General features: G+C 38.0%; 1 protein-coding gene across 5 annotated transcripts in view; it reads left to right on the forward strand.

The window, feature by feature from the left end:
* LOC139766261 (uncharacterized) overlaps nt 1-20331 on the forward strand; it is a 366776-nt gene that overhangs the window by 290495 nt on the left and 55950 nt on the right. For all 5 annotated transcript variants that reach the window (XM_071694662.1, XM_071694658.1, XM_071694659.1 and 2 more), the window contains 5 exons: nt 611-865; nt 3161-3270; nt 7874-8012; nt 17535-17635; nt 19881-20099. In XM_071694662.1, the coding sequence (XP_071550763.1) occupies nt 611-865; nt 3161-3270; nt 7874-8012; nt 17535-17635; nt 19881-20099 (824 nt within the window). The remainder of the gene's footprint in view (nt 1-610; nt 866-3160; nt 3271-7873; nt 8013-17534; nt 17636-19880; nt 20100-20331) is intronic.

A 20331-nucleotide genomic window follows, 5' to 3' on the forward strand; every position in this document is an offset into this window, starting at 1 on the left:
TATTGCAAACCTTTTTAAAGATATTCAGTATCATGTTCACATTTTATTACCACATTTCCATTATTTACATTTTTCATCTTTGTATGTCTGTTTAATAATAGGACTACTTGAGTTATGCATCTATTGATCTATTTTTGATATTGATGAATATGATATTTATATTAGAGTAAATGGTTAACCGGGATATAAAAACTTATACAAAAAATTTTCTCATGTAAATTTTACTTTTAATTCAAAACATATTATTTTCGTTTTCAGGTGGTTCTCTGTGGTTAGATGTTACACTTTTATGCTGAAAATGTATAAGGAGGATTGACTTTATTTGAATTTACAGTATGTAAATACTGTATCATTATAATGTAAACATTTTTATTTTAGTAATGGGAACCTTCTTTGGAGTTATTAGTTTTCCTAAACATGCAAAATCAGTAGTTACATACCTTGTTCGTCATATCTTGTTTATGATTTTTATAATGAATTCATTCATTCATTTGATACATATTCTTGTAATAGTCACAAAACTGTTTATAAGAGGAATGAGATGTTAGTATGTCTTTTGTTATGATGTGAGTGTTCTCATTGTCAATAAATCTGGGGTCTCTTTTGGCAGCCTGCAAGCTTTGCAGCACTGCGGGAATGGTGCTCTGACGATGAGACGTTAACGGAGGTGTCGCTGGCGCCAGTGTCACCATCCGTGCCAGCTCCTGTGTGTCCACCCCAGCAAGAACCAACGCTTCACAAGCTGCCTTCCCCTGAGCAGCGAGTTCTGGCCCTTTCCCTCAAGTACCCACCGGAACTCGTCCCCATTGATGTCTCTGGCACTGGTTTCAAGCGACTCGAAAAGTTTAGGCAATCTCTAGTCCATGTAAGTTTAATGCATTGTTGTTGGTGCTTTGATTTAAGCTATAGCAACCTGAAATCTTTTTGATTGCATTTCAATATATAGATAACAAGTAACAGCAGAATTATAAAAAAAGAAATGTGCTAGAATTACAGTGGTATGGTACAATTTTTTTTCCAGAAGAATTCATCTTATACAGATGCTTGTAAGCAGGCTTGATTCTTGAATGAATGTAAAGACATATGATGGAAAAAGATATTCATAGTAGTTGCAGTTTGAAGGATAATGTATCATAAGAAATTTAATCCATCTGAAATTAGAGGTTTAACTTAGTCATCACTTCACAGTGAAATAGGTTTAAGTTAGAGGTCATTTAAGATCATTTGATAACAAAGTGCTATTTGATAACGATCTAAGTGCTATTGATAACAATGAGTGCTATTAATAACAATCTAAGTGCTATTTAGATAAGCGAAGTAGACACACACCTAGGTCTCTCTTTATATTGACATTACAGACAGGTTCAATAATAAACTATGTGCAAAAAGAAGACGACTATAAGATGCTGTACAATGAAATCAAAACTATAGTAAACAGTAAAGAGGTTATGATAGTAGGAAACTCAACGGTCCAAACATAGACTGGAACACATTAACAGGCGGCCAAGAGGAAACGAGACTAACAGAAGTGATTAAAAAACCAACTAGAGGTAAAAACATTCTTGATCTTGTCCTCACCAGTGACGCAGACTTAATCAACTCTTGCGAAGTAGGCGAGAGTTTGTCATACAGCGATCACAGTTTGATTAGATTAGAGGTGGATTTAGATTATGAAATAAATGACGACAAAATCCAAATCCCAGATTACAGGTGAGGAAATTTTGAAAATATTGAACATGACATTTGCAGTACCAGTTGGACAAAACTTCTTGATCACACTGTAGAGGAAATGTGGAATGATTCCAAAAACACACTACTCGAGATTGAAAATAAACATTCCACGTATTACAAAGAGAAAACATAAGAAATTCAAGTCAGTGGGAACCGATGAAAATCGCCAGGAATTAACCAAAATCTAAAGAGTGTAAGATCATAAGAGAGAGTAAATGCAAGAAAGGAAAAAGGATTTCCTTGAAAGTTACGACTGATCCTAAAGAATTCTTCAAAAACATAAGACAGAGAAAGACAATGAAATTAGGAATTGGACCATTACAAAGTGAACATGACATGCTAACCACAGATTACAAGGAGATGGCTACCATGCTAAATTATTCCATTAACTTTGTATTTACAATTGAAGAAACATCAGTACTGCGCCCATTGAAAATGTTCCAAGGATCTGATGAAGTAGAGTTGAATGTTAGAGAAATAAAGAGCTCTGAAGTACGTAGATACTTGGACCAATTAAATCCTAACAAATCCAACGGCCAAGATGACTTTGCTCCAAGATTTTTAAGAGGTCAGGAGATATCTGATATACTTCATAACAAAAATATTCAACGAATCTCTGTCAGATGGTCAGGTGTCAGCTGACTAGAAACTAGCAGATGTTACTCTTGTATATAAAAAAGGAGACAAAAAGTGTTACGTCAGTGTTAGGTGAAAGATGGAAAAAATAGTATAAAATAAAATTGTTATGTTTCTCGATCACAAAATTATGTCGGACAACCAACACGGTTTCTGTAATAAAATCCTGCCTGCCAAATTTGCAGTAGTTTTTTTGATGTTTTCATAATTTAGATGAAAAAGTTCCTTCTTTTGTAGTATATTTAGATTTCCACAATGCCATTGATGAAGTACCTCACAGGAGACTTTTAGATAAACTCAAAACTCACACAATCATGGATCAGAGACTGGCTGAAATAAATTGTATAAATGACAGTGGTAATGTGCAGCAATGGGGAGTTGGTGAAAGCTTAAAAAACTGGTGAGCAGAATTACATTTTTTTTTTTTTTTGCCAAGTTAAACTCCTTTCCAGGAAGAGTGGAGGAGTTTAACTTGACAAAAAATGGGTCAATCAGGCCTCCTGTTGTCTGTCTTTGTGAATGTAATCTCATGTAATTAGATAATTTTGGTTTCCCATATTTTATTTAGGGTCTAGGGATATTTAGGTTTGTAAATGTCATTGAAATTTGGTATGGTATGTAGGAGATGCTAAGAATATTTTTTGCTCAAAGGTAAAAACAGTAGGTTTAGATTGCTGTTATTCTTTGACACTTTATAGAAGGTATTTACTGAATATCTTGTGATAGTCCATTTTTCAGTAAAGTTTGGAAGAGTACTAAGAAAATAGTTCTCATTAAGCCCTTGTTTTAACAGTTTGAATACTACAAAGGAAAGCGTCGTCGTAAGCGTGTGAAGAGACGGAATACCATAGCAGATACTCGTGATGCTCGAATAGCCTTAGCTGATAGAGAGGCTTCCACATCGTGAGTAAATTCATATTCTCATTTATTTTTCTTGACTTTTCTTTGGTGTTGCTAGAGTCCTGCTTGTTGCACTGCTAGTGAAAGGCCACACCTTTGAGAAGCAGTGTCATAATCAGTTGTCAAGAGGGAGTACGTTCTTGTTGTGAAACCTCTCACTCCAGAGGAGTCCATCATTCCATTGCTTCTAGCTGTAGACCAGCCTTGAAGCCCCATAGAAGGGGTCTTGGTATTATATCTTATGATAATATATTTTGTAGAAAAAAAACCTCTGAATTTGTTATTTGTAGAGAATGATTGCGTCATGTTTGCATGGAGGTCATTTAACACCATTCATCTTCATGCTTCTTTCAGTTTTCAGATGTTTATTTTTTTTATATGATTTCAGTATCAGATAATCTGTTCCCACAAAAATCAGATTATTACAGTAGAATCTTAATTATCACCATCACTCACTAACAAAGTCAACATTAGTAACAATATCTATTCAGGATAGTTAGTGTGAGGATGTCTTTAACTCATTGACTTTGGCAGTACCATGTTTTATGTATACCCTTTCTGAGGGACTTTGCAAAAGATGAAAAAAAAACTTTTATTTTTTCATGCCATGTGAAAGATTTGATTTTTAAAAACACATTTTATGGAAGAAAGTATGGTAGATCTGTACTCACGTGTGTGACAAGCCTGACATGAATATTTTTTCAGGCAAGTTAGAGTTGTCACCATGGCCAATTCTGCCAGCTATAAGATGCATCCCATACCATATGATGCATATGTATGCATTGACTTTACTACCCCACCATTATAGTTTCATTACACACATACATTTATGCAATTTCTCTTTACGTTAAAGCAATTTCTCCTGTTGTAAGTGATTGATGTTTTGTTATTTACCATAAATGTACATATATTTACATATTCACTTACTATATTCATTATATTTTCTGTATTTGCTTTTCGTATGGTATATCTCAAAATGTGTGTATGCACAGAGGCACATCACATTTGGTATCCATGTAGTGTATTTTTTGCACTCTCCTCTGCCCCTAAGTGGCATTGGCACAAACATGACACCTGTGCTGGGAATTCTTGAGATGTTGGGTGTGTTTCCTTCAGAAAAAAACATGATACTGATTTGTTTTAGTCTTTGTCATGACCGTTATCACACTGCTCTAAGAAATAGTCCAGCTCCTCAGAATTCATGGTGACAGCACCAGCACTTGTTAGACCTGAATTACCCCTCTTAAACTCGTGTTGCATTAAAGTTGGCATCATGTACCATATCCACGACGATTTAAAATTGAGATCCTACTCATGTGATACAATTAGCTCTCAGAGGAGTGTCCCGCATATGGGATATCAGCAGTCATTGAGTTAAACCACCTTTAAGGGCCTCTCTAACTTTGCAGCTTTGTGAGTGGCCAAGCTTCCCAATTGAGAGTGTGGTTTGTCGATCTGTTTATTGCTGAAACCATGAAGATAATAGCGTGATGAGTAGAGATGAGAGAGACATATGTTGAAAGGCCTTTTTCCGTAATGTGCATATAAAGATATTTCCTTTTTAGAGTAATAGATGTGGAAGAACCTGCAAAATCATACCATTGAAGAACAGTAAGATGAAACTATGGCAACATCGAGTCTTAAGATCATTTATTGCTCTGCTTCCAAATATCCAAAATGTAATGGACCAGCCTATGAAAAAATGAAGAGCATACTGTAATGTTCATTATCTCTAAAGTGACTGTGATCATCTAGTCTGTAGTGGTTATGATGTCATTAGGGCTGTTTTCAGAAGTAACTTAGCATACCAGATGAACATCAGTACATTTTAATACTAGACTAAGCTGTAAGGGTAGAGATGAGTGCTTAGAATTGGTTCATGTTTTGGTCTGGCAAAAGTGCACTGTTGTTCCTATGGTGTGTAGAGCTATTGGAGGCTGTAGACCCCAGACATGTGTAAGGACAGCAGCTTGGCAGAGAAGGTGCACTTTGTACATATTTAACCAGTATATACTAGAAGTTTTAAACTAGCTCCAGTTGTCCGTAGTTCTTCATTTATTATATTCAAGCTTTTGCCTACACAGAGGCATCATTAGGAATCTACGAAAAGAAAAAACTGCATTACAAAATTTGGAAATTATATGGAAAATGCAAACAAATTAAAAAACACTTGGAAAAACATAGCTCATAAAAGTAAGGGAAAACACTAAAGTGAGACAATTAACAAAATCAGGAAGGATGGTATGAGTAACAATCTAAATACAACATATGGAAACAGAAATATGAAAAAACATACAGCTGAGGAAAAACATAGAACAATATTTCATGAGTAAGGAATATTGAAAATACATCACTAAATACATTAAGGTCAAGCGAGACCATTACTGTCCAGATGCAGAGCTGAGGTCAGGATGGGCTTGTCTGATTCTCTCTGACCTTTGTAACCTGGGACTGTGTTCTTACTACACAGGGATGGTGGACTCGGTAGCTTGTGGTGGGTCAATGTGTCCCATCCATCTACATCTTAATAGCAGGCCATCAAAGAACTGTATGGCTGTTGTCATGTTTGTATGTTGATGACAGATGCTTTCTCTCTAATGTAAATGGCTTCTCATATCTGTAGTCTCCTCTGATCACTGCAACTAGTTATGATTTTGGTGTTATTCACTATAATCTCCCTTGTTAGTCTCATTCCATGCTTTTGTTCATGATGTTTAATTCCACCTTCTTGTGAGTGAAGCGAGAGGCAGCAGCTCAGGGTGCAGGTCCAATACAGTTTATGTGGTGGGGCTGACAGTCCCCAATATTGCATCAGTACTCATATACCACATCGATATGATTCAGACTTCCAGAGTGACCTACTATATTGTTGTTTATTACGAGCGAGCATGTTTTCAGATTGTTGTAGTATATTATCAGACTGATATCCTTGTCTTCATCAGTAGCTTTGCAGTTTTTGGCCACAATATCTTGCATGACCTTCTTGTCCTTCTGATATGATGTCATAAATGTCTTCCTGTAGTAAACTTTAATGCTGTCATGTTGAGGTTGTCTGTTTGCCACAAGATGCCGCTCCAGCATGTTGTTCACAATGGTTTCAAATTCAGTATAAGAATATCCATTGTTAATAAACATTTGCCAGACACTTAGAAGTTCTTGGTGTAGAAGTTGCAAGGCTGAACACACCTTGGTCGCTCTCTTCATGTATGCTTGCATTACACTCCTCATGTATTTTTTAATGCATTCATTTATTCCATTCATACATTTACCATTATTATTCAGCTCGGCAGTAAATCTTAAGTTTGAAGTTTCTTTGAATAGGTTGCAAGGATTGTAACTATAGTATTCTATAGCACTGCAACCTGAGAGCATTACCCTCCAGATTTACTGCAGATATGTAGATGACATTTTTATCTTCGTCGATAACTTAAACCCATTGGGAAACCTTCATAATATCTTTTAAGTGCCAGACTCACAAACTGTCTCATGTATGTTGATTTGAAGACCATCCCTGCTCTTCTAAATATGAACCTGTCCACGTTGGGAGAACAGTGAGCTAACTCATAGACAAAGAACATTGATATGATAGCATGACTGTTGGCAGTATTTGTGGCTCTGGCATTTGTACCTAAATGAATTCTTATACGATAGACTTACTGGCAAATGAAGACATATTCATTTTTATACAGGCCTTTCATTTTATTCTTTGTCTTCTTATACCAGCAATAAAGAATAATGAATCTTAAGTGAATCATCTTGGGCCTATTAAATTTGCTCTTAGGAGCCACAGTGGATCCCTGCATATTCTGTGTTGACTTTTTCCTGCATGGTTCCCTCAACCTAGGTCAGATCTCTTCATTCAGTTTAATGATGGAAGATATCCAAGTAACCAGTCACAAGAGGGAGGGCTCTCCTTATCAAGATCGAGAACAACCTCTTCTGTACTTTCCTGGATAGTTTCATTTACCAACCTCTAGGTCTGTATGGGAAGGGGACCAGTCAGCCAGCTAAGAAGGAGAGGGTTCCTGAGATCCAGAAAAGGTCCTTTTGAAGAGAGTGCACAGATGCACTTGAGATAAGTGTTATGCTGTTGTTGGGGAGAGGATTATCTACCTCTAATGGGCATCCCAAGGCCCTTGTGTGACTGTATTCCTCCAGATCTTATGTTACTGTAGAGAGCCGCCTGTGCTCTCCACAGTAAATTCCTCTGCTCATTCCCTCGCCTATAAATAAGTACATAATCCTTCCATCTTTCATTTGACCATGCTCTCACTTTTGTTTCTGCCCTCCCTCTACCATTCACTTGTTCTTAAACTACTACTGAAAAAATATTTTTTTTTGTGTGTAGAAATGCATGGATTCATGAAGCAAATCAGGGTGGAAATTTGACATATAAAAAGGAGAGCTGTATGCTGTTGGTGAGATTTCTGAGCAAGCACCTCTCATTAATGAGGAGAATATTTCTTCAAAGAAGGGTTCATTTGGTCTTGATTGATCCATATTGGGTTTGCAGACATAATTTTGCTCTCAAGACCTCTTTGCAGGGAAGATATTTTTTTTACATATAGTATTACTTGATATCTTTATTTGTTTTTATTTTTTGCAGGTCAGGACGTGGTAGGTCATCTCCTCGTTCAGGGTCACCAAGCTCACGTGGAGGAGTATCTTTTACTGATCGATCCTTTGATACTACTGAAACATTGGAGACTACATCCAGTACAACTAAAACCAGTTCTGACAGAGAGGTATATGAATCATTGGTTTGGATTTGGTTATAATGTTTCTTTGGTTCCCAAGTGTTAGTACCTGTACTGCCTGCTGCCTGCTATCTAAATATCTAGGCATAAGGAATCATCGTGTTGGAGTGAAACTTTCATCTTGCCCTGTTCTCACCTGTTGTTGATTGTCTGATTTAGGTTTATATTTCCTCAGTCCGATATGGATTTTATTAATGGAGGTCAACTGTTAACTTCAATTTTCACTCGAAATTTAGGAAACTCACTCACTGACAGCTTGTAATGGTTGTATTTACCTTGTACTTTGAGCAGACCTATTTCATTAGATATATACATTCTTATATCTCTGCTATGTTATTTTGAGAAAATCTTAAGCCAGGAAGAGTATTTTATTATATTAAGGTCTAATATGAAGTTTCTTGAAAATCAAAAGGAGAAATAGTGAAATTATATTTTTAAGCTACCTCGCAAATGCGGGAGACAGCGACAAAGTATTAAAAAAAAAAAAAAAAAAAAAATATTTTTAAGCATAACATTAGTTTTGAAAAGTACATTGTCTGCAAGTGGTGGCATTGCAAGTAAGCATTCTCCTTTAGTGAGGCTGTATTAGTGTCATCAGATGAAAAGAATACAGCATCATCAAGAACCTTCCCACCCCAAAGGATCTCAGCTTAAATTGCTGCCATGTGGAACAAAGCCTTGAAGCTGCAGGATCCCCATAAAAGGGATCTTAGGGTTGCTTATGATTATTTCTTGAAGCTTAATTACTTTTTTTTGTCCTAGCAAGGTAGCATTGATGACAAATGAACAGCTTCATTTATACATATATACATTTAATGTATTGAACCCAGTGCCTTCCATCCCACTCAAGCCCTACAGATTACTTCATGGTTTGCCCTGTTGCTCCAAAGCCACCTTCTAGTCATCCTTCTATCTCCTTCTTGGAGTGACTATAGAAACATTTAAAAGATTAGACTTACGTTTGAAGCCAGTGCCAAATGAATCTCAGATTGACAACTACGCCAAAGGAGCAATCATGGAAAAAAAGATCATTATATAAGCAATATGGCTGGTGAAAAGAGGAGAGGCAGTTGAGAGAAACACAGCCACTCAGCAAGCAAGACAAGCATAGGTAGTTTCACTATTTTGCCCATCAATATATTGCAGTTTAGGAAATATTAAGTTTTATTGTATTAGTGGCACAAAACCTTGAAATTTATGTTAGTGTCAAAGAAGATTTGCTTTAGTTACAAAACAACAGCCAAATTAGCAAGGCCAAAACATACTATCAAGCTTACAAGGAATGCCAAAGAGAATTTGGAATGCATCATGGATGAGCACATGTATTGTTATTGTCAATTTTATGAAGCTTCTATAGCATTCAGAATCATGTTCTTGAAGGTTTTGTGAAAAAAATTTAAATATGGCTGACATAATAGCATAATCTTGAAATAGTGGCTAAACTTGAATAAGAAAAAGCAGCAAAAGCATTAGTGATGAACTATGATGATATGTTATTGATGACCCCAAGGAACAACATTCTTTCAAATATTTCCAGCTGGAAATAGTGTAGAATGTTAGTCTCTTGATTTAGAGGTTAAGTATGACAAATTCAGAACACCATCAATCATATTGATGGCTTTTAAGAGCATGATAACACTTAAACGTGCAAAGTACAGAAAACTTATAGAGAAGGACCAGAGGAGGATAACAAAGGTGGTACCATAATTAAGACAGCTGACTTAAAGGGAAAGGCTAGAAGCTTTAAATTTGCTCACCTTGGAAGAGAGTAGAGTGAAGGCAGCCTTTGGAAAGGTCTTAGGTAACACCAGGACTATCAGGAATTGTTCCTGAGGTAATTATAATGAATAATTTCCCAAATCATGTCTGTATAGACATATTATATCAGTCAGAAAATGGCCAGTACACCATCAGAGTCTACAAAAAATTCACTAGTGAGTGCTCATAGTGGTACAAAATGATTATAATCAAATCTTACATACATCATGTGTACAATAAGTTCATCTTGAATGCTTTTCCTTTTAAAATATCAAGGATTAAGCAACTGTTAATTGATATTGGATGCTCAAAGATTTTTGACCTTGAATAATAATGATGTGGTGATGTGGGAAGGCGTTAGTATTTTGAAGGTTTGTTGAATGTGTTTGATAATAGAGTGGCAGATATAGGGTGTTTTGGTCGAGGTGATGTGCAAAGTGAAAGGGTAAGGGAGAATGATTTGGTAAACAGAGAAGAGGTAGTAAAAGCTTTCCAGAAGATGAAAGCTGGGAAGGCAGCGGGTTTGGATGGTATTGCAGCGACAAAGTATAATAATAATGATGAAAATATATTGGGAGGTAAGTTTGAATGGAGAAAAACTGGAGGAAGTAAAGTGTTTTAGATATCTGGGAGTGGATCTGGCAGCGGATGGAACCATGGAAGCGGAAGTGAATCATAGGGTAGGGGAGGGGGCAAAAATCCTGGGAGCCTTGAAGAATGTGTGGAAGTCGAGAACATTGTCTCAGAAAGCAAAAATAGCTATGTTTGAAGGAATAGTGGTTCCAACAATGTTGTATGGTTGCGAGGCGTGGGCGGTGGGTAGAGTTGTGCGCAGGAGGGTGGATGTGCTGGAAATGAAATGTTTGAGGACAATGTGTGGTGTGAGGTGGTTTGATCGAGTAAGTAACGTAAGGGTAAGAGAGATGTTTGGAAATAAGAAGAGTGTGGTTGAGAGAGCAGAAGAGGGTGTTTTGAAATAGTTTGGGCACATGGAGAGAATGAGTGAGGAAAGATTGACCAAGAGGATATATGTGTCGGAGGTGGAGGGAACGATTAGAAGTGGGAGACCAAATTGGAGGTGGAAAGATGGAGTGAAAAAGATTTTGAGTGATCGGGGCCTGAACATGCAGGAGGGTGAAAGGCAGGCAAGGAATAGAGTGAATTGGATCGATGTGGTATACCGGGGTCGACGTGCTGTCAATGGATTGAATCAGGGCATGTGAAGCGTCTGGGGTAAGCCATGGAAAGTTGTGTGGGGCCTGGATGTGGAAAGGGAGCTGTGGTTTCGGGCATTATTGCATGACAGCTGGAGACTGAGTGTGAACGAATGGGGCCTTTGTTGTCTTTTCCTAGCGCTACCTCGCACACATGAGGGGGGAGGGGGATGTTATTCCATGTGTGGCGAGGTGGCGATGGGAATGAATAAAGGCAGACAGTGTGAATTGTGTGCATGTGTATATATGTATATGTCTGTGTGTGTATATATATGTGTACATTGAGAGATGTATGGGTATGTATATTTGCGTGTGGGGACGTGTATGTATATACATGTGTATGGGGGTGGGTTGGGCCATTTCTTTCATCTGTTTCCTTGCACTACCTCGCAAACGTGGGAGACAGTAACAAAGCAAAATGAAATGAATAAATGATATATATATATATATATATATATATATATATATATATATATATATATATTTTTTTTTTTTTTTTCTTTTTTTTTATACTTTGTCGCTGTCTCCCGCGTTTGCGAGGTAGCGCAAGGAAACAGACGAAAGAAATGGCCCAACCCCCAACCCCCCATACACATGTACATATACACGTCCACACACGCAAATATACATACCTACACAGCTTTCCATGGTTTACCCCAGACGCTTCACATGCCTTGCTTCAATCCACTGACAGCACGTCAACCCCTGTATACCACATGACTCCAATTCACTCTATTTCTTGCCCTCCTTTCACCCTCCTGCATGTTCAGGCCCCGATCACACAAAATCTTTTTCACTCCATCTTTCCACCTCCAATTTGGTCTCCCTCTTCTCCTCGTTCCCTCCACCTCCGACACATATATCCTCTTGGTCAATCTCTCCTCACTCATTCTCTCCATGTGCCCAAACCATTTCAAAACACCCTCTTCTGCTCTCTCAACCACGCTCTTTTTATTTCCACACATCTCTCTTACCCTTACGTTACTTACTCGATCAAACCACCTCACACCACACATTGTCCTCAAACATCTCATTTCCAGCACATCCATCCTCCTGCGCACATCTCTATCCATAGCCCACGCCTCGCAACCATACAACATTGTTGGAACCACTATTCCCTCAAACATACCCATTTTTGCTTTCCAAGATAATGTTCTCGACTTCCACACATTTTTCAAGGCTCCCAAAATTTTCGCCCCCTCCCCCACCCTATGATCCACTTCCGCTTCCATGGTTCCATCCGCTGACAGATCCACTCCCAGATATCTAAAACACTTCACTTCCTCCAGTTTTTCTCCATTCAAACTCACCTCCCAATTGACTTGACCCTCACCCCTACTGTACCTAATAACCTTGCTCTTATTCACATTTACTCTCAACTTTCTTCTTCCACACACTTTACCAAACTCAGTCACCAGCTTCTGCAGTTTCTCACATGAATCAGCCACCAGCGCTGTATCATCAGCGAACAACAACTGACTCACTTCCCAAGCTCTCTCATCCCCAACAGACTTCATACTTGCCCCTCTTTCCAGGACTCTTGCATTTACCTCCCTTACAACCCCATCCATAAACAAATTAAACAACCATGGAGACATCACACACCCCTGCCGCAAACCTACATTCACTGAGAACCAATCACTTTCCTCTCTTCCTACACGTACACATGCCTTACATCCTCGATAAAAACTTTTCACTGCTTCTAACAACTTGCCTCCCACACCATATATTCTTAATACCTTCCACAGAGCATCTCTATCAACTCTATCATATGCCTTCTCCAGATCCATAAATGCTACATACAAATCCATTTGCTTTTCTAAGTATTTCTCACATACATTCTTCAAAGCAAACACCTGATCCACACATCCTCTACCACTTCTGAAACCGCACTTTATATTATACTTTGTCGCTGTCCCCCGCGTTTGCGAGGTAGCGCAAGGAAACAGACGAAAGAAATGGCCCAACCCCCCCATACACATGTATATACATACGTCCACACACGCAAATATACATACCTACACAGCTTTCCATGGTTTACCCCAGACGCTTCACATGCCTTGATTCAGTCCATATATATATATATATATATATATATATATATATATATATATATATATATATATTCTTTCTTCTTTTAAACTATTCGCCATTTCCCGCGTTAGCGAGGTAGCGCTAAGAACAGAGGACTGGGCCTTTTTTGGAATATCCTCAACTGGCCCCCTCTGTTCCTTCTTTTGGAAAATTTAAAAAAAAAAAAAAAAAAATGAGAGGGGAGGATTTCCAGCCCCCCGCTCCCTCCCCTTTTAGTCGCCTTCTACGACACGCAGGGAATACGTGGGAAGTATTCTTAATCCCCTATCCCAGGGATGATATATATATATATATATTCATTATTCATAATTACCCCAGGATCTCTTTCTGAAAGGGTCCTAGTGTTACCATATGGATATGGATAAGGCTTATGATAGAGATGATGGAGTTGATAGAGATGCTCTGTGGAAGGTATTAAGAATATATGTTGTGGGAGGCAAGTTGTTAGAAGCAGTGAAAAGTTTTTATCGAGGATGTAAGGCATGTGTATGTGTGGGAAGAGAGGAAAGTGATTGGTTCTCAGTGAATGTTGGTTTGCGGCAGTGGTGCGTGATGTCTCCATGGATGTTTAATTTGTTTATGGATGGGGTTGTTAGGGAGGTGAATGCAAGAGTTTTGGAAAGAGGGGCAAGTATGCAGTCTGTTGTGGATGAGAGAGCTTGGGAAGTGAGTCAGTTATTGTTCGCTGATGATACAGCACTGGTGGCTGATTCGAGTGAGAAACTGCAGAAGCTGGTGAGTGAGTTTGGTAGTGTGAAAGAAGAAAGATGAGAGTAAATGTGGGTAAGAGCAAGGTTATGAGGTACAGTAGGGTTGGGGAACAAGTCAATTGGGGGGTAAGTTTGAATGGAGAAAAACTGGAGGAAGTGAAGTGTTTTAGACATCTGGGAGTGGATTTGGCAGCGGATGGAACCATAGAAGTGGAAGTGAGTCATAGGGTGGGGGAGGGGGCGAAAGTTCTGGGAGCATTGAAGAATGCGTGGAATTCGAGAACGTTATCTTGGAAAGCAAAAATGGGTATGTCTGAAGGAATGTATATATATATATATATATATATATATATATATATATATATATATATATATATTTTTTTTTTTTTTTTTTTTTTCATACTATTCGCCATTTCCCACATCAGCAAGGTAGCGTTAAGAACAGAGGACTGAGCCTCTGAGGGAATATCCTCACTTGGCCCCCTCCTCTGTTCCTTCATTAGGAAAACCAAAAACGAGAGGGGAGGATTTCCAGCCCCCCAGCTCCCTTCCCTTTTAGTCGCCTTCTACGACACGCAGGGAATACGTGGGAAGTATTCTTTCTCCCCTATCCCCAGGGATATATATATATATATATATATATATATATATATATATATATATATATATATATATATATATATATATATATATATATATTTTTTTTTTTTTTTTTTTTTTTTTTTTTTTTTTTATACTTTGTCGCTGTCTCCCGCATTTGCGAGGTAGCGCAAGGAAACAGACGAAAGAAATGCCCCCCCCCACACACATGTACATACACACGTCCACACACGCAAATATACATACCTACACAGCTTTCCATGGTTTACCCCAGACGCTTCACATGCCTTGATTCAATCCACTGACAGCACGTCAACCCCTGTATACCACATCGCTCCAATTCACTCTATTCCTTGCCCTCCTTTCACCCTCCTGCATGTTCAGGCCCCGATCACACAAAATCTTTTTCACTCCATCTTTCCACCTCCAATTTGGTCTCCCTCTTCTCCTCGTTCCCTCCACCTCCGACACATATATCCTCTTGGTCAATCTTTCCTCACTCATTCTCTCCATGTGCCCAAACCATTTCAAAACTCCCTCTTCTGCTCTCTCAACCACGCTCTTTTTATTTCCACACATCTCTCTTACCCTTACGTTACTTACTCGATCGAACCACCTCACACCACACATTGTCCTCAAACATCTCATTTCCAGCACATCCATCCTCCTGCGCACAACTCTATCCATAGCCCACGCCTCGCAACCATACAGCATTGTTGGAACCACTATTCCTTCAAACATACCCATTTTTGCTTTCCGAGATAATGTTCTCGACTTCCACACATTTTTCAAGGCTCCCAAAATTTTCGCCCCCTCCCCCACCCTATGATCCACTTCCGCTTCCATGGTTCCATCCGCTGACAGATCCACTCCCAGATATCTAAAACACTTCACTTCCTCCAGTTTTTCTCCATTCAAACTCACCTCCCAATTGACTTGACCCTCAACCATACTGTACCTAATAACCTTGCTCTTATTCACATTTACTCTTAACTTTCTTCTTCCACACACTTTACCAAACTCAGTCACCAGCTTCTGCAGTTTCTCACATGAATCAGCAACCAGCGCTGTATCATCAGCGAACAACAACTATATATATATATATATATCTTATATATATATATATATATCTTATTTATTTATTATTCTTTGCCGCTGTCTTCTGCGTTAGTGAGGTAGCACAAGGAAACAGACGAAAGAAAGGCCCAACCCCCCACATACACATGTATAGACATACATGTCTACACACGCACATATACATACCTATACATCTCAACGTGTACATATATATACACACACAGACACATACATATATACACATGTACATAATTCATACTGTCTGCCTTTATTCATTCCCATTGCCACCCCGCCACACATGAAATAACAACCCCCTCCCCCTGCATGTGCGTGAGGTAGTGCTAGGAAAAGACAACAAAGGCCACATTTTTTCACACTCAGTCTCTTGCTGTCATGTATAATGCACTGAAACCACAGCTCCCTTTCCACATCCAGGCCCCACAGAACTTTCCATGGTTTACCCCAGATGCTTTACATGCCCTGCTTGAATCCATTGACAGCACGTCGACCCTGGTATACCACATCATTCCAATTCACTCTATTCCTTGCACACCTTTCACCCTCCTGTATCTTCAGGTCCTGATCACTCAAAATCTTTTTCACTCCTTCCTTCCTCCTCCTATTTGGTCTCCCCTTCTCCTCATTCCCTCCACCTCTGACACATATATCCTCTTTGTCACTCTTTCTTCACACATTCTTTCCAAGTGTCCAAACCATTTCAACACACCCTTTTTTAGTCTCTCAACTCACTCTTTTATTACCACACATCTCTCTTACCCTTTCATTACTTACTCGATCAAACCATCTCACACCATATATTGTCCTCAAACATCTCATTTCCAACACATTCACCCTCCTCCTTACAACCCTATTGATAGCCCATTCCTTGCAACAATATAACATTGTTAGAACCACTTTTCCTTCAAACATACCCATTTTCGCTCTCCGAGATGACGTTTTTGCCTTCCACACATTCTTCAATGCTCCCAGAACCTTCGCTCCCTCCCCCACCCTGTGACTCACTTCCGCTTGCATGTTTCCTTCTGCTGCTAAGTCCATTCCCAGATATCTAAAACACTTCACTTCCTCCATTTTTTCTCCATTCAAACTTTCAAACTCACCTCCCAATTAACTTGTCTCTCAACCCTACTGGACCTGATAACCTTGCTCTTATTCATACTCACACATACACACACACACACACACACACACACACACACACACACACGTATATGTGTAAATATATGGTAGAAGTAGATTTTTTCAGAGTGAGATGTGATACTAGGAGAGTGCATTTAGGGAGTATGAGACTTTTATTGAAGCAGAGTATTGAAAAAATGGTTACAAAGGGTGGTGCGCTGATATGGAAAGATTGTGATATGGGGTGACTGATTGCAAGTGTATTAAAGGTAATTGGAAGGCAAGAGAGAAAACCAAAGTTGAAAGGTCATATTGTGGCAGGTTATGTGCTCTGGAAGGCAGTAAGTGTAAAACAATCCTAGTAGATGTGACATGAGTCAGAGTAGGACCTTAGGAGAACATCACTTATTATGATGCAGAAGGGTTTGTCTGGTGTTGTGTAAATGTAGGATTATATATATGGCAGAGAAACTAGGCTATGGTGATATGATGTATGGTTCTTGTAAGTAAAAGTCTTTGGTGGTATGCAACTTTATGTTCTCTTCCAGAATACAGTACTTGTAAGAGGAAGCTTTGAGAAAACTCATGAGTTATGCTAGATGTATGGAGATCCATATGATTATACAGGGAAATTGAAATATTGTTTTTGTAATTATGTGAAAAAGTAAGTGGTATTAGTGAAAGAGGTTTAAACATTAATGAAAGCATGGAATGGTTTAAGTGTGAAAATATACAGAGAAAAATTTGTATCAACTATCATGTTGATATTGAGATTGTTACTGTTACATTATACTATGTGTTTAGTATTTCCAATAGGGCTTTCTTGGAAACTTATTATTCAGTTTTACAATACTTTCATTTAACAAATTATGTGACAGTTATGATCAGAGAGAAATTAATTTGTTGTACATTTCTAGAATCATCTTCATGCATTGGGTTTGGAAGTGAATATTCCTGTACCTCCTCACAATGTTCACACCATATCACGACACATGGCCAAGGAAAAAAATACTTTTAGGTGGGTATTTCCTGTTATGTTAAACTGCATGGCCAAATGAATTTTTGCAGGTATAGGTTATCTGTCTATGTCTTTTTGGTATGAAAAATACTTGTGGCAGAATGTAAACCTTCATTGATATGAATGCTGATTTACATTTGGGGCTTACAGTACCTGCATGAGAAGTATCAAAAACAGCTCTGTACATATAATTTTTGATATAATCCTGTTAAAACCTCAGCATTAGTTAATGACTAGTTTTTGGTAGAACACATCTCTATATTGTTCTAAATGTTTGTTTTTGTATTTTGCCTCCCAGATGAGAGTTATATCAAAATTTCAGTTTGGGGAAGTTCAGTATGGGAAATTATGTTGTAGTACTCACAGTCTGTCAAAAGAAATAATCTTTTTATCTGCCTCTCTGTTTTTCTGTTTGTCTATATATCCAGTATCATCACTTCATTCCCAGTTTAATGAGGTAGGTCAGGTACACACAGGTGGATTGTTTTGTTAAGATTTAAACCTCTCAACTGGTTGAACTGACATCCCAACCACTTATGATACATTGGTATCATTCCTTGCTTCATATATAACTGTCAAAACACAGGTACATGCACTGTACCGTAACCTTTAAAAACATATAAACCACAAATCAGAAATATCCAAAACTATTATTATATTATCATAAAAAGAGAAAACAACACTTCAGAAACTTTTTAAGGATATTGGTTAAACCAATCAGTTAAAACAAGCTTTAAGGTACTGTTATATAGTTGCAGCAGATGTCATTGGCACTTATTCCCAAGGGTCTACATATTAGTTATGATCCATGATATAAAACCGTGAGTGATGGAAAAGGATACCAGTCCAGTATCTCTAAATGGTGGGCATGAAAGCAAAAACATCATAGGAGAATGTCAAACTTGGGCAGCCAGTCTAGACTGTGCCAGAGTGAAAGTAGATGGTGGAAGGGACTGAGTTCTTGGCATTGCCTCACCATATGTTGGGGCAGATTGGTGTATATTTGATGAGTCCTATGAACATGCATATTTTGGTTAAGGAGATGAGTACCTCATATTGTGGATTTTTTTTTTCTACCACCCTCTTGGAGCAAAAGCTCTCACAGATGCTCATTGGGTATGGTTCCTATATTTTGAAAGATAAGGTTAGATATAACACCTTATCAGTATGAATGGAAAAAAGATGAGATACTTGAGAAGCCGATTTAATGTACGATATATTTTATATTAGGTGTTTGTGGGAGGGGGAGATCCTCATGGTTACCCTCTATTTTGGGCAGTAGAATGGTGATTCAACTTCTATGGAACAAGTTCTCCTTCTCAAATGTTGATAGGGTTGTCCATAGGTGAAGAAATGATGATATTAGTAAGGTTCCTGTATTTTGGAAATGTGTACAGTTATGTTGCTGTAACACCTAAAAGGAGGAGGCTTTGAAGTTTTTAATAAATAGGCATTTTTTGAAGATGGTTAGTATTGATGGCAGAAAATTACAAGAAAGAAAGCTCAAGCTTGGATGAAAGAATAATTGAAAACTTTGGTAAAGAATGTGCAGCAAGTTTGTATAAAGCAGCTCAGCTTCTTACTCTAATGTATAGATATGAAATCTAGTTTTCAAAAGCCTTGACAGGAAATAATATTTGCTGTAAAGTTAGAGAACTTATGTAATGTAGTCAGAAATAGGAGAGTGTATTGATTTTTTTTTCTCTCTTGTAAGGTTGTAAGAGGTAGAAGGAAGAGGTAAGCCTTTTTTTTTCTGTTGTAAGTTTGTAAGAAGTAAAAGGAAGAGGTAAACCATAAAAGAGATGGATAGATATTGAAGGGTACGAGTATTCCAAATTAAGATGTCAGAGAATTTGGTTTCTTGATCAAATATATAGAAGTTTTGTTTGCGTGTGAAAACATGGATGTGGATGTTGGCCTTGCTACTGAATTACTTGTATGGAAAGTAATTGGCTCTAGCAGTGCACTGATAAATAGCATAGAAGGCTTTGTTTATATAGCACATTATACCTGGGATAAAGAGTGTATGTAAGTGAGATGAGAGGCTTTTTGCACATGATAAACCCATAGAAATGGGAATGAAGTTAAGAGCATATAAAGATCAGTTTTCTTATATCAGGGTAATATGTATGAAAATTGGTTTGTATCTTGGTCATTGCTTCTGCTCATATAACAGTGTTTTTGCTAAAGTGGTTTAGGCATAAAGACTGGAATACTTTATGACTTCGATAAATTTTCTCCTCAGGGAGAATGAACTAATTAATGAGCAAGAAGCTAGATCATCAGGAGCTGAAGCTTGCCTTGGAAACAGATCCAGATGGGCTTCAAGTTCCCATGAGAACCACGTCTATGAAGCTGTCAAGAATTCTAAGTGCGATACTTCTGCAGATAAACGTAATCCTCAGAAGTCGCACCTTCCAATATCTACGCAGTCGGCAGCAATGAATGTGGCTGTTAAACTGAGGTATTGTTTTATTACTTGCTTGCAGTTGTATTTTATTAATAACTAGGATGAAACAGTGTACAATATTTCTCATTGAAAAGAAGATATTAGTTTTACAATAATAAAAAGTTACACATAGTTTGCAAAATTTACCTGATGTTAACCATTCATCTCTCTGCTTTTACTCAATACATGTCTTCAGTCTCCGAGAACGTAAAAGGCTTCGGATTGTGCCTCCACTTTATTGAACACA

Source organism: Panulirus ornatus, chromosome 57, assembly GCF_036320965.1.
Source record: "Panulirus ornatus isolate Po-2019 chromosome 57, ASM3632096v1, whole genome shotgun sequence".
NCBI classification, from domain to species: domain Eukaryota; kingdom Metazoa; phylum Arthropoda; class Malacostraca; order Decapoda; family Palinuridae; genus Panulirus; species Panulirus ornatus.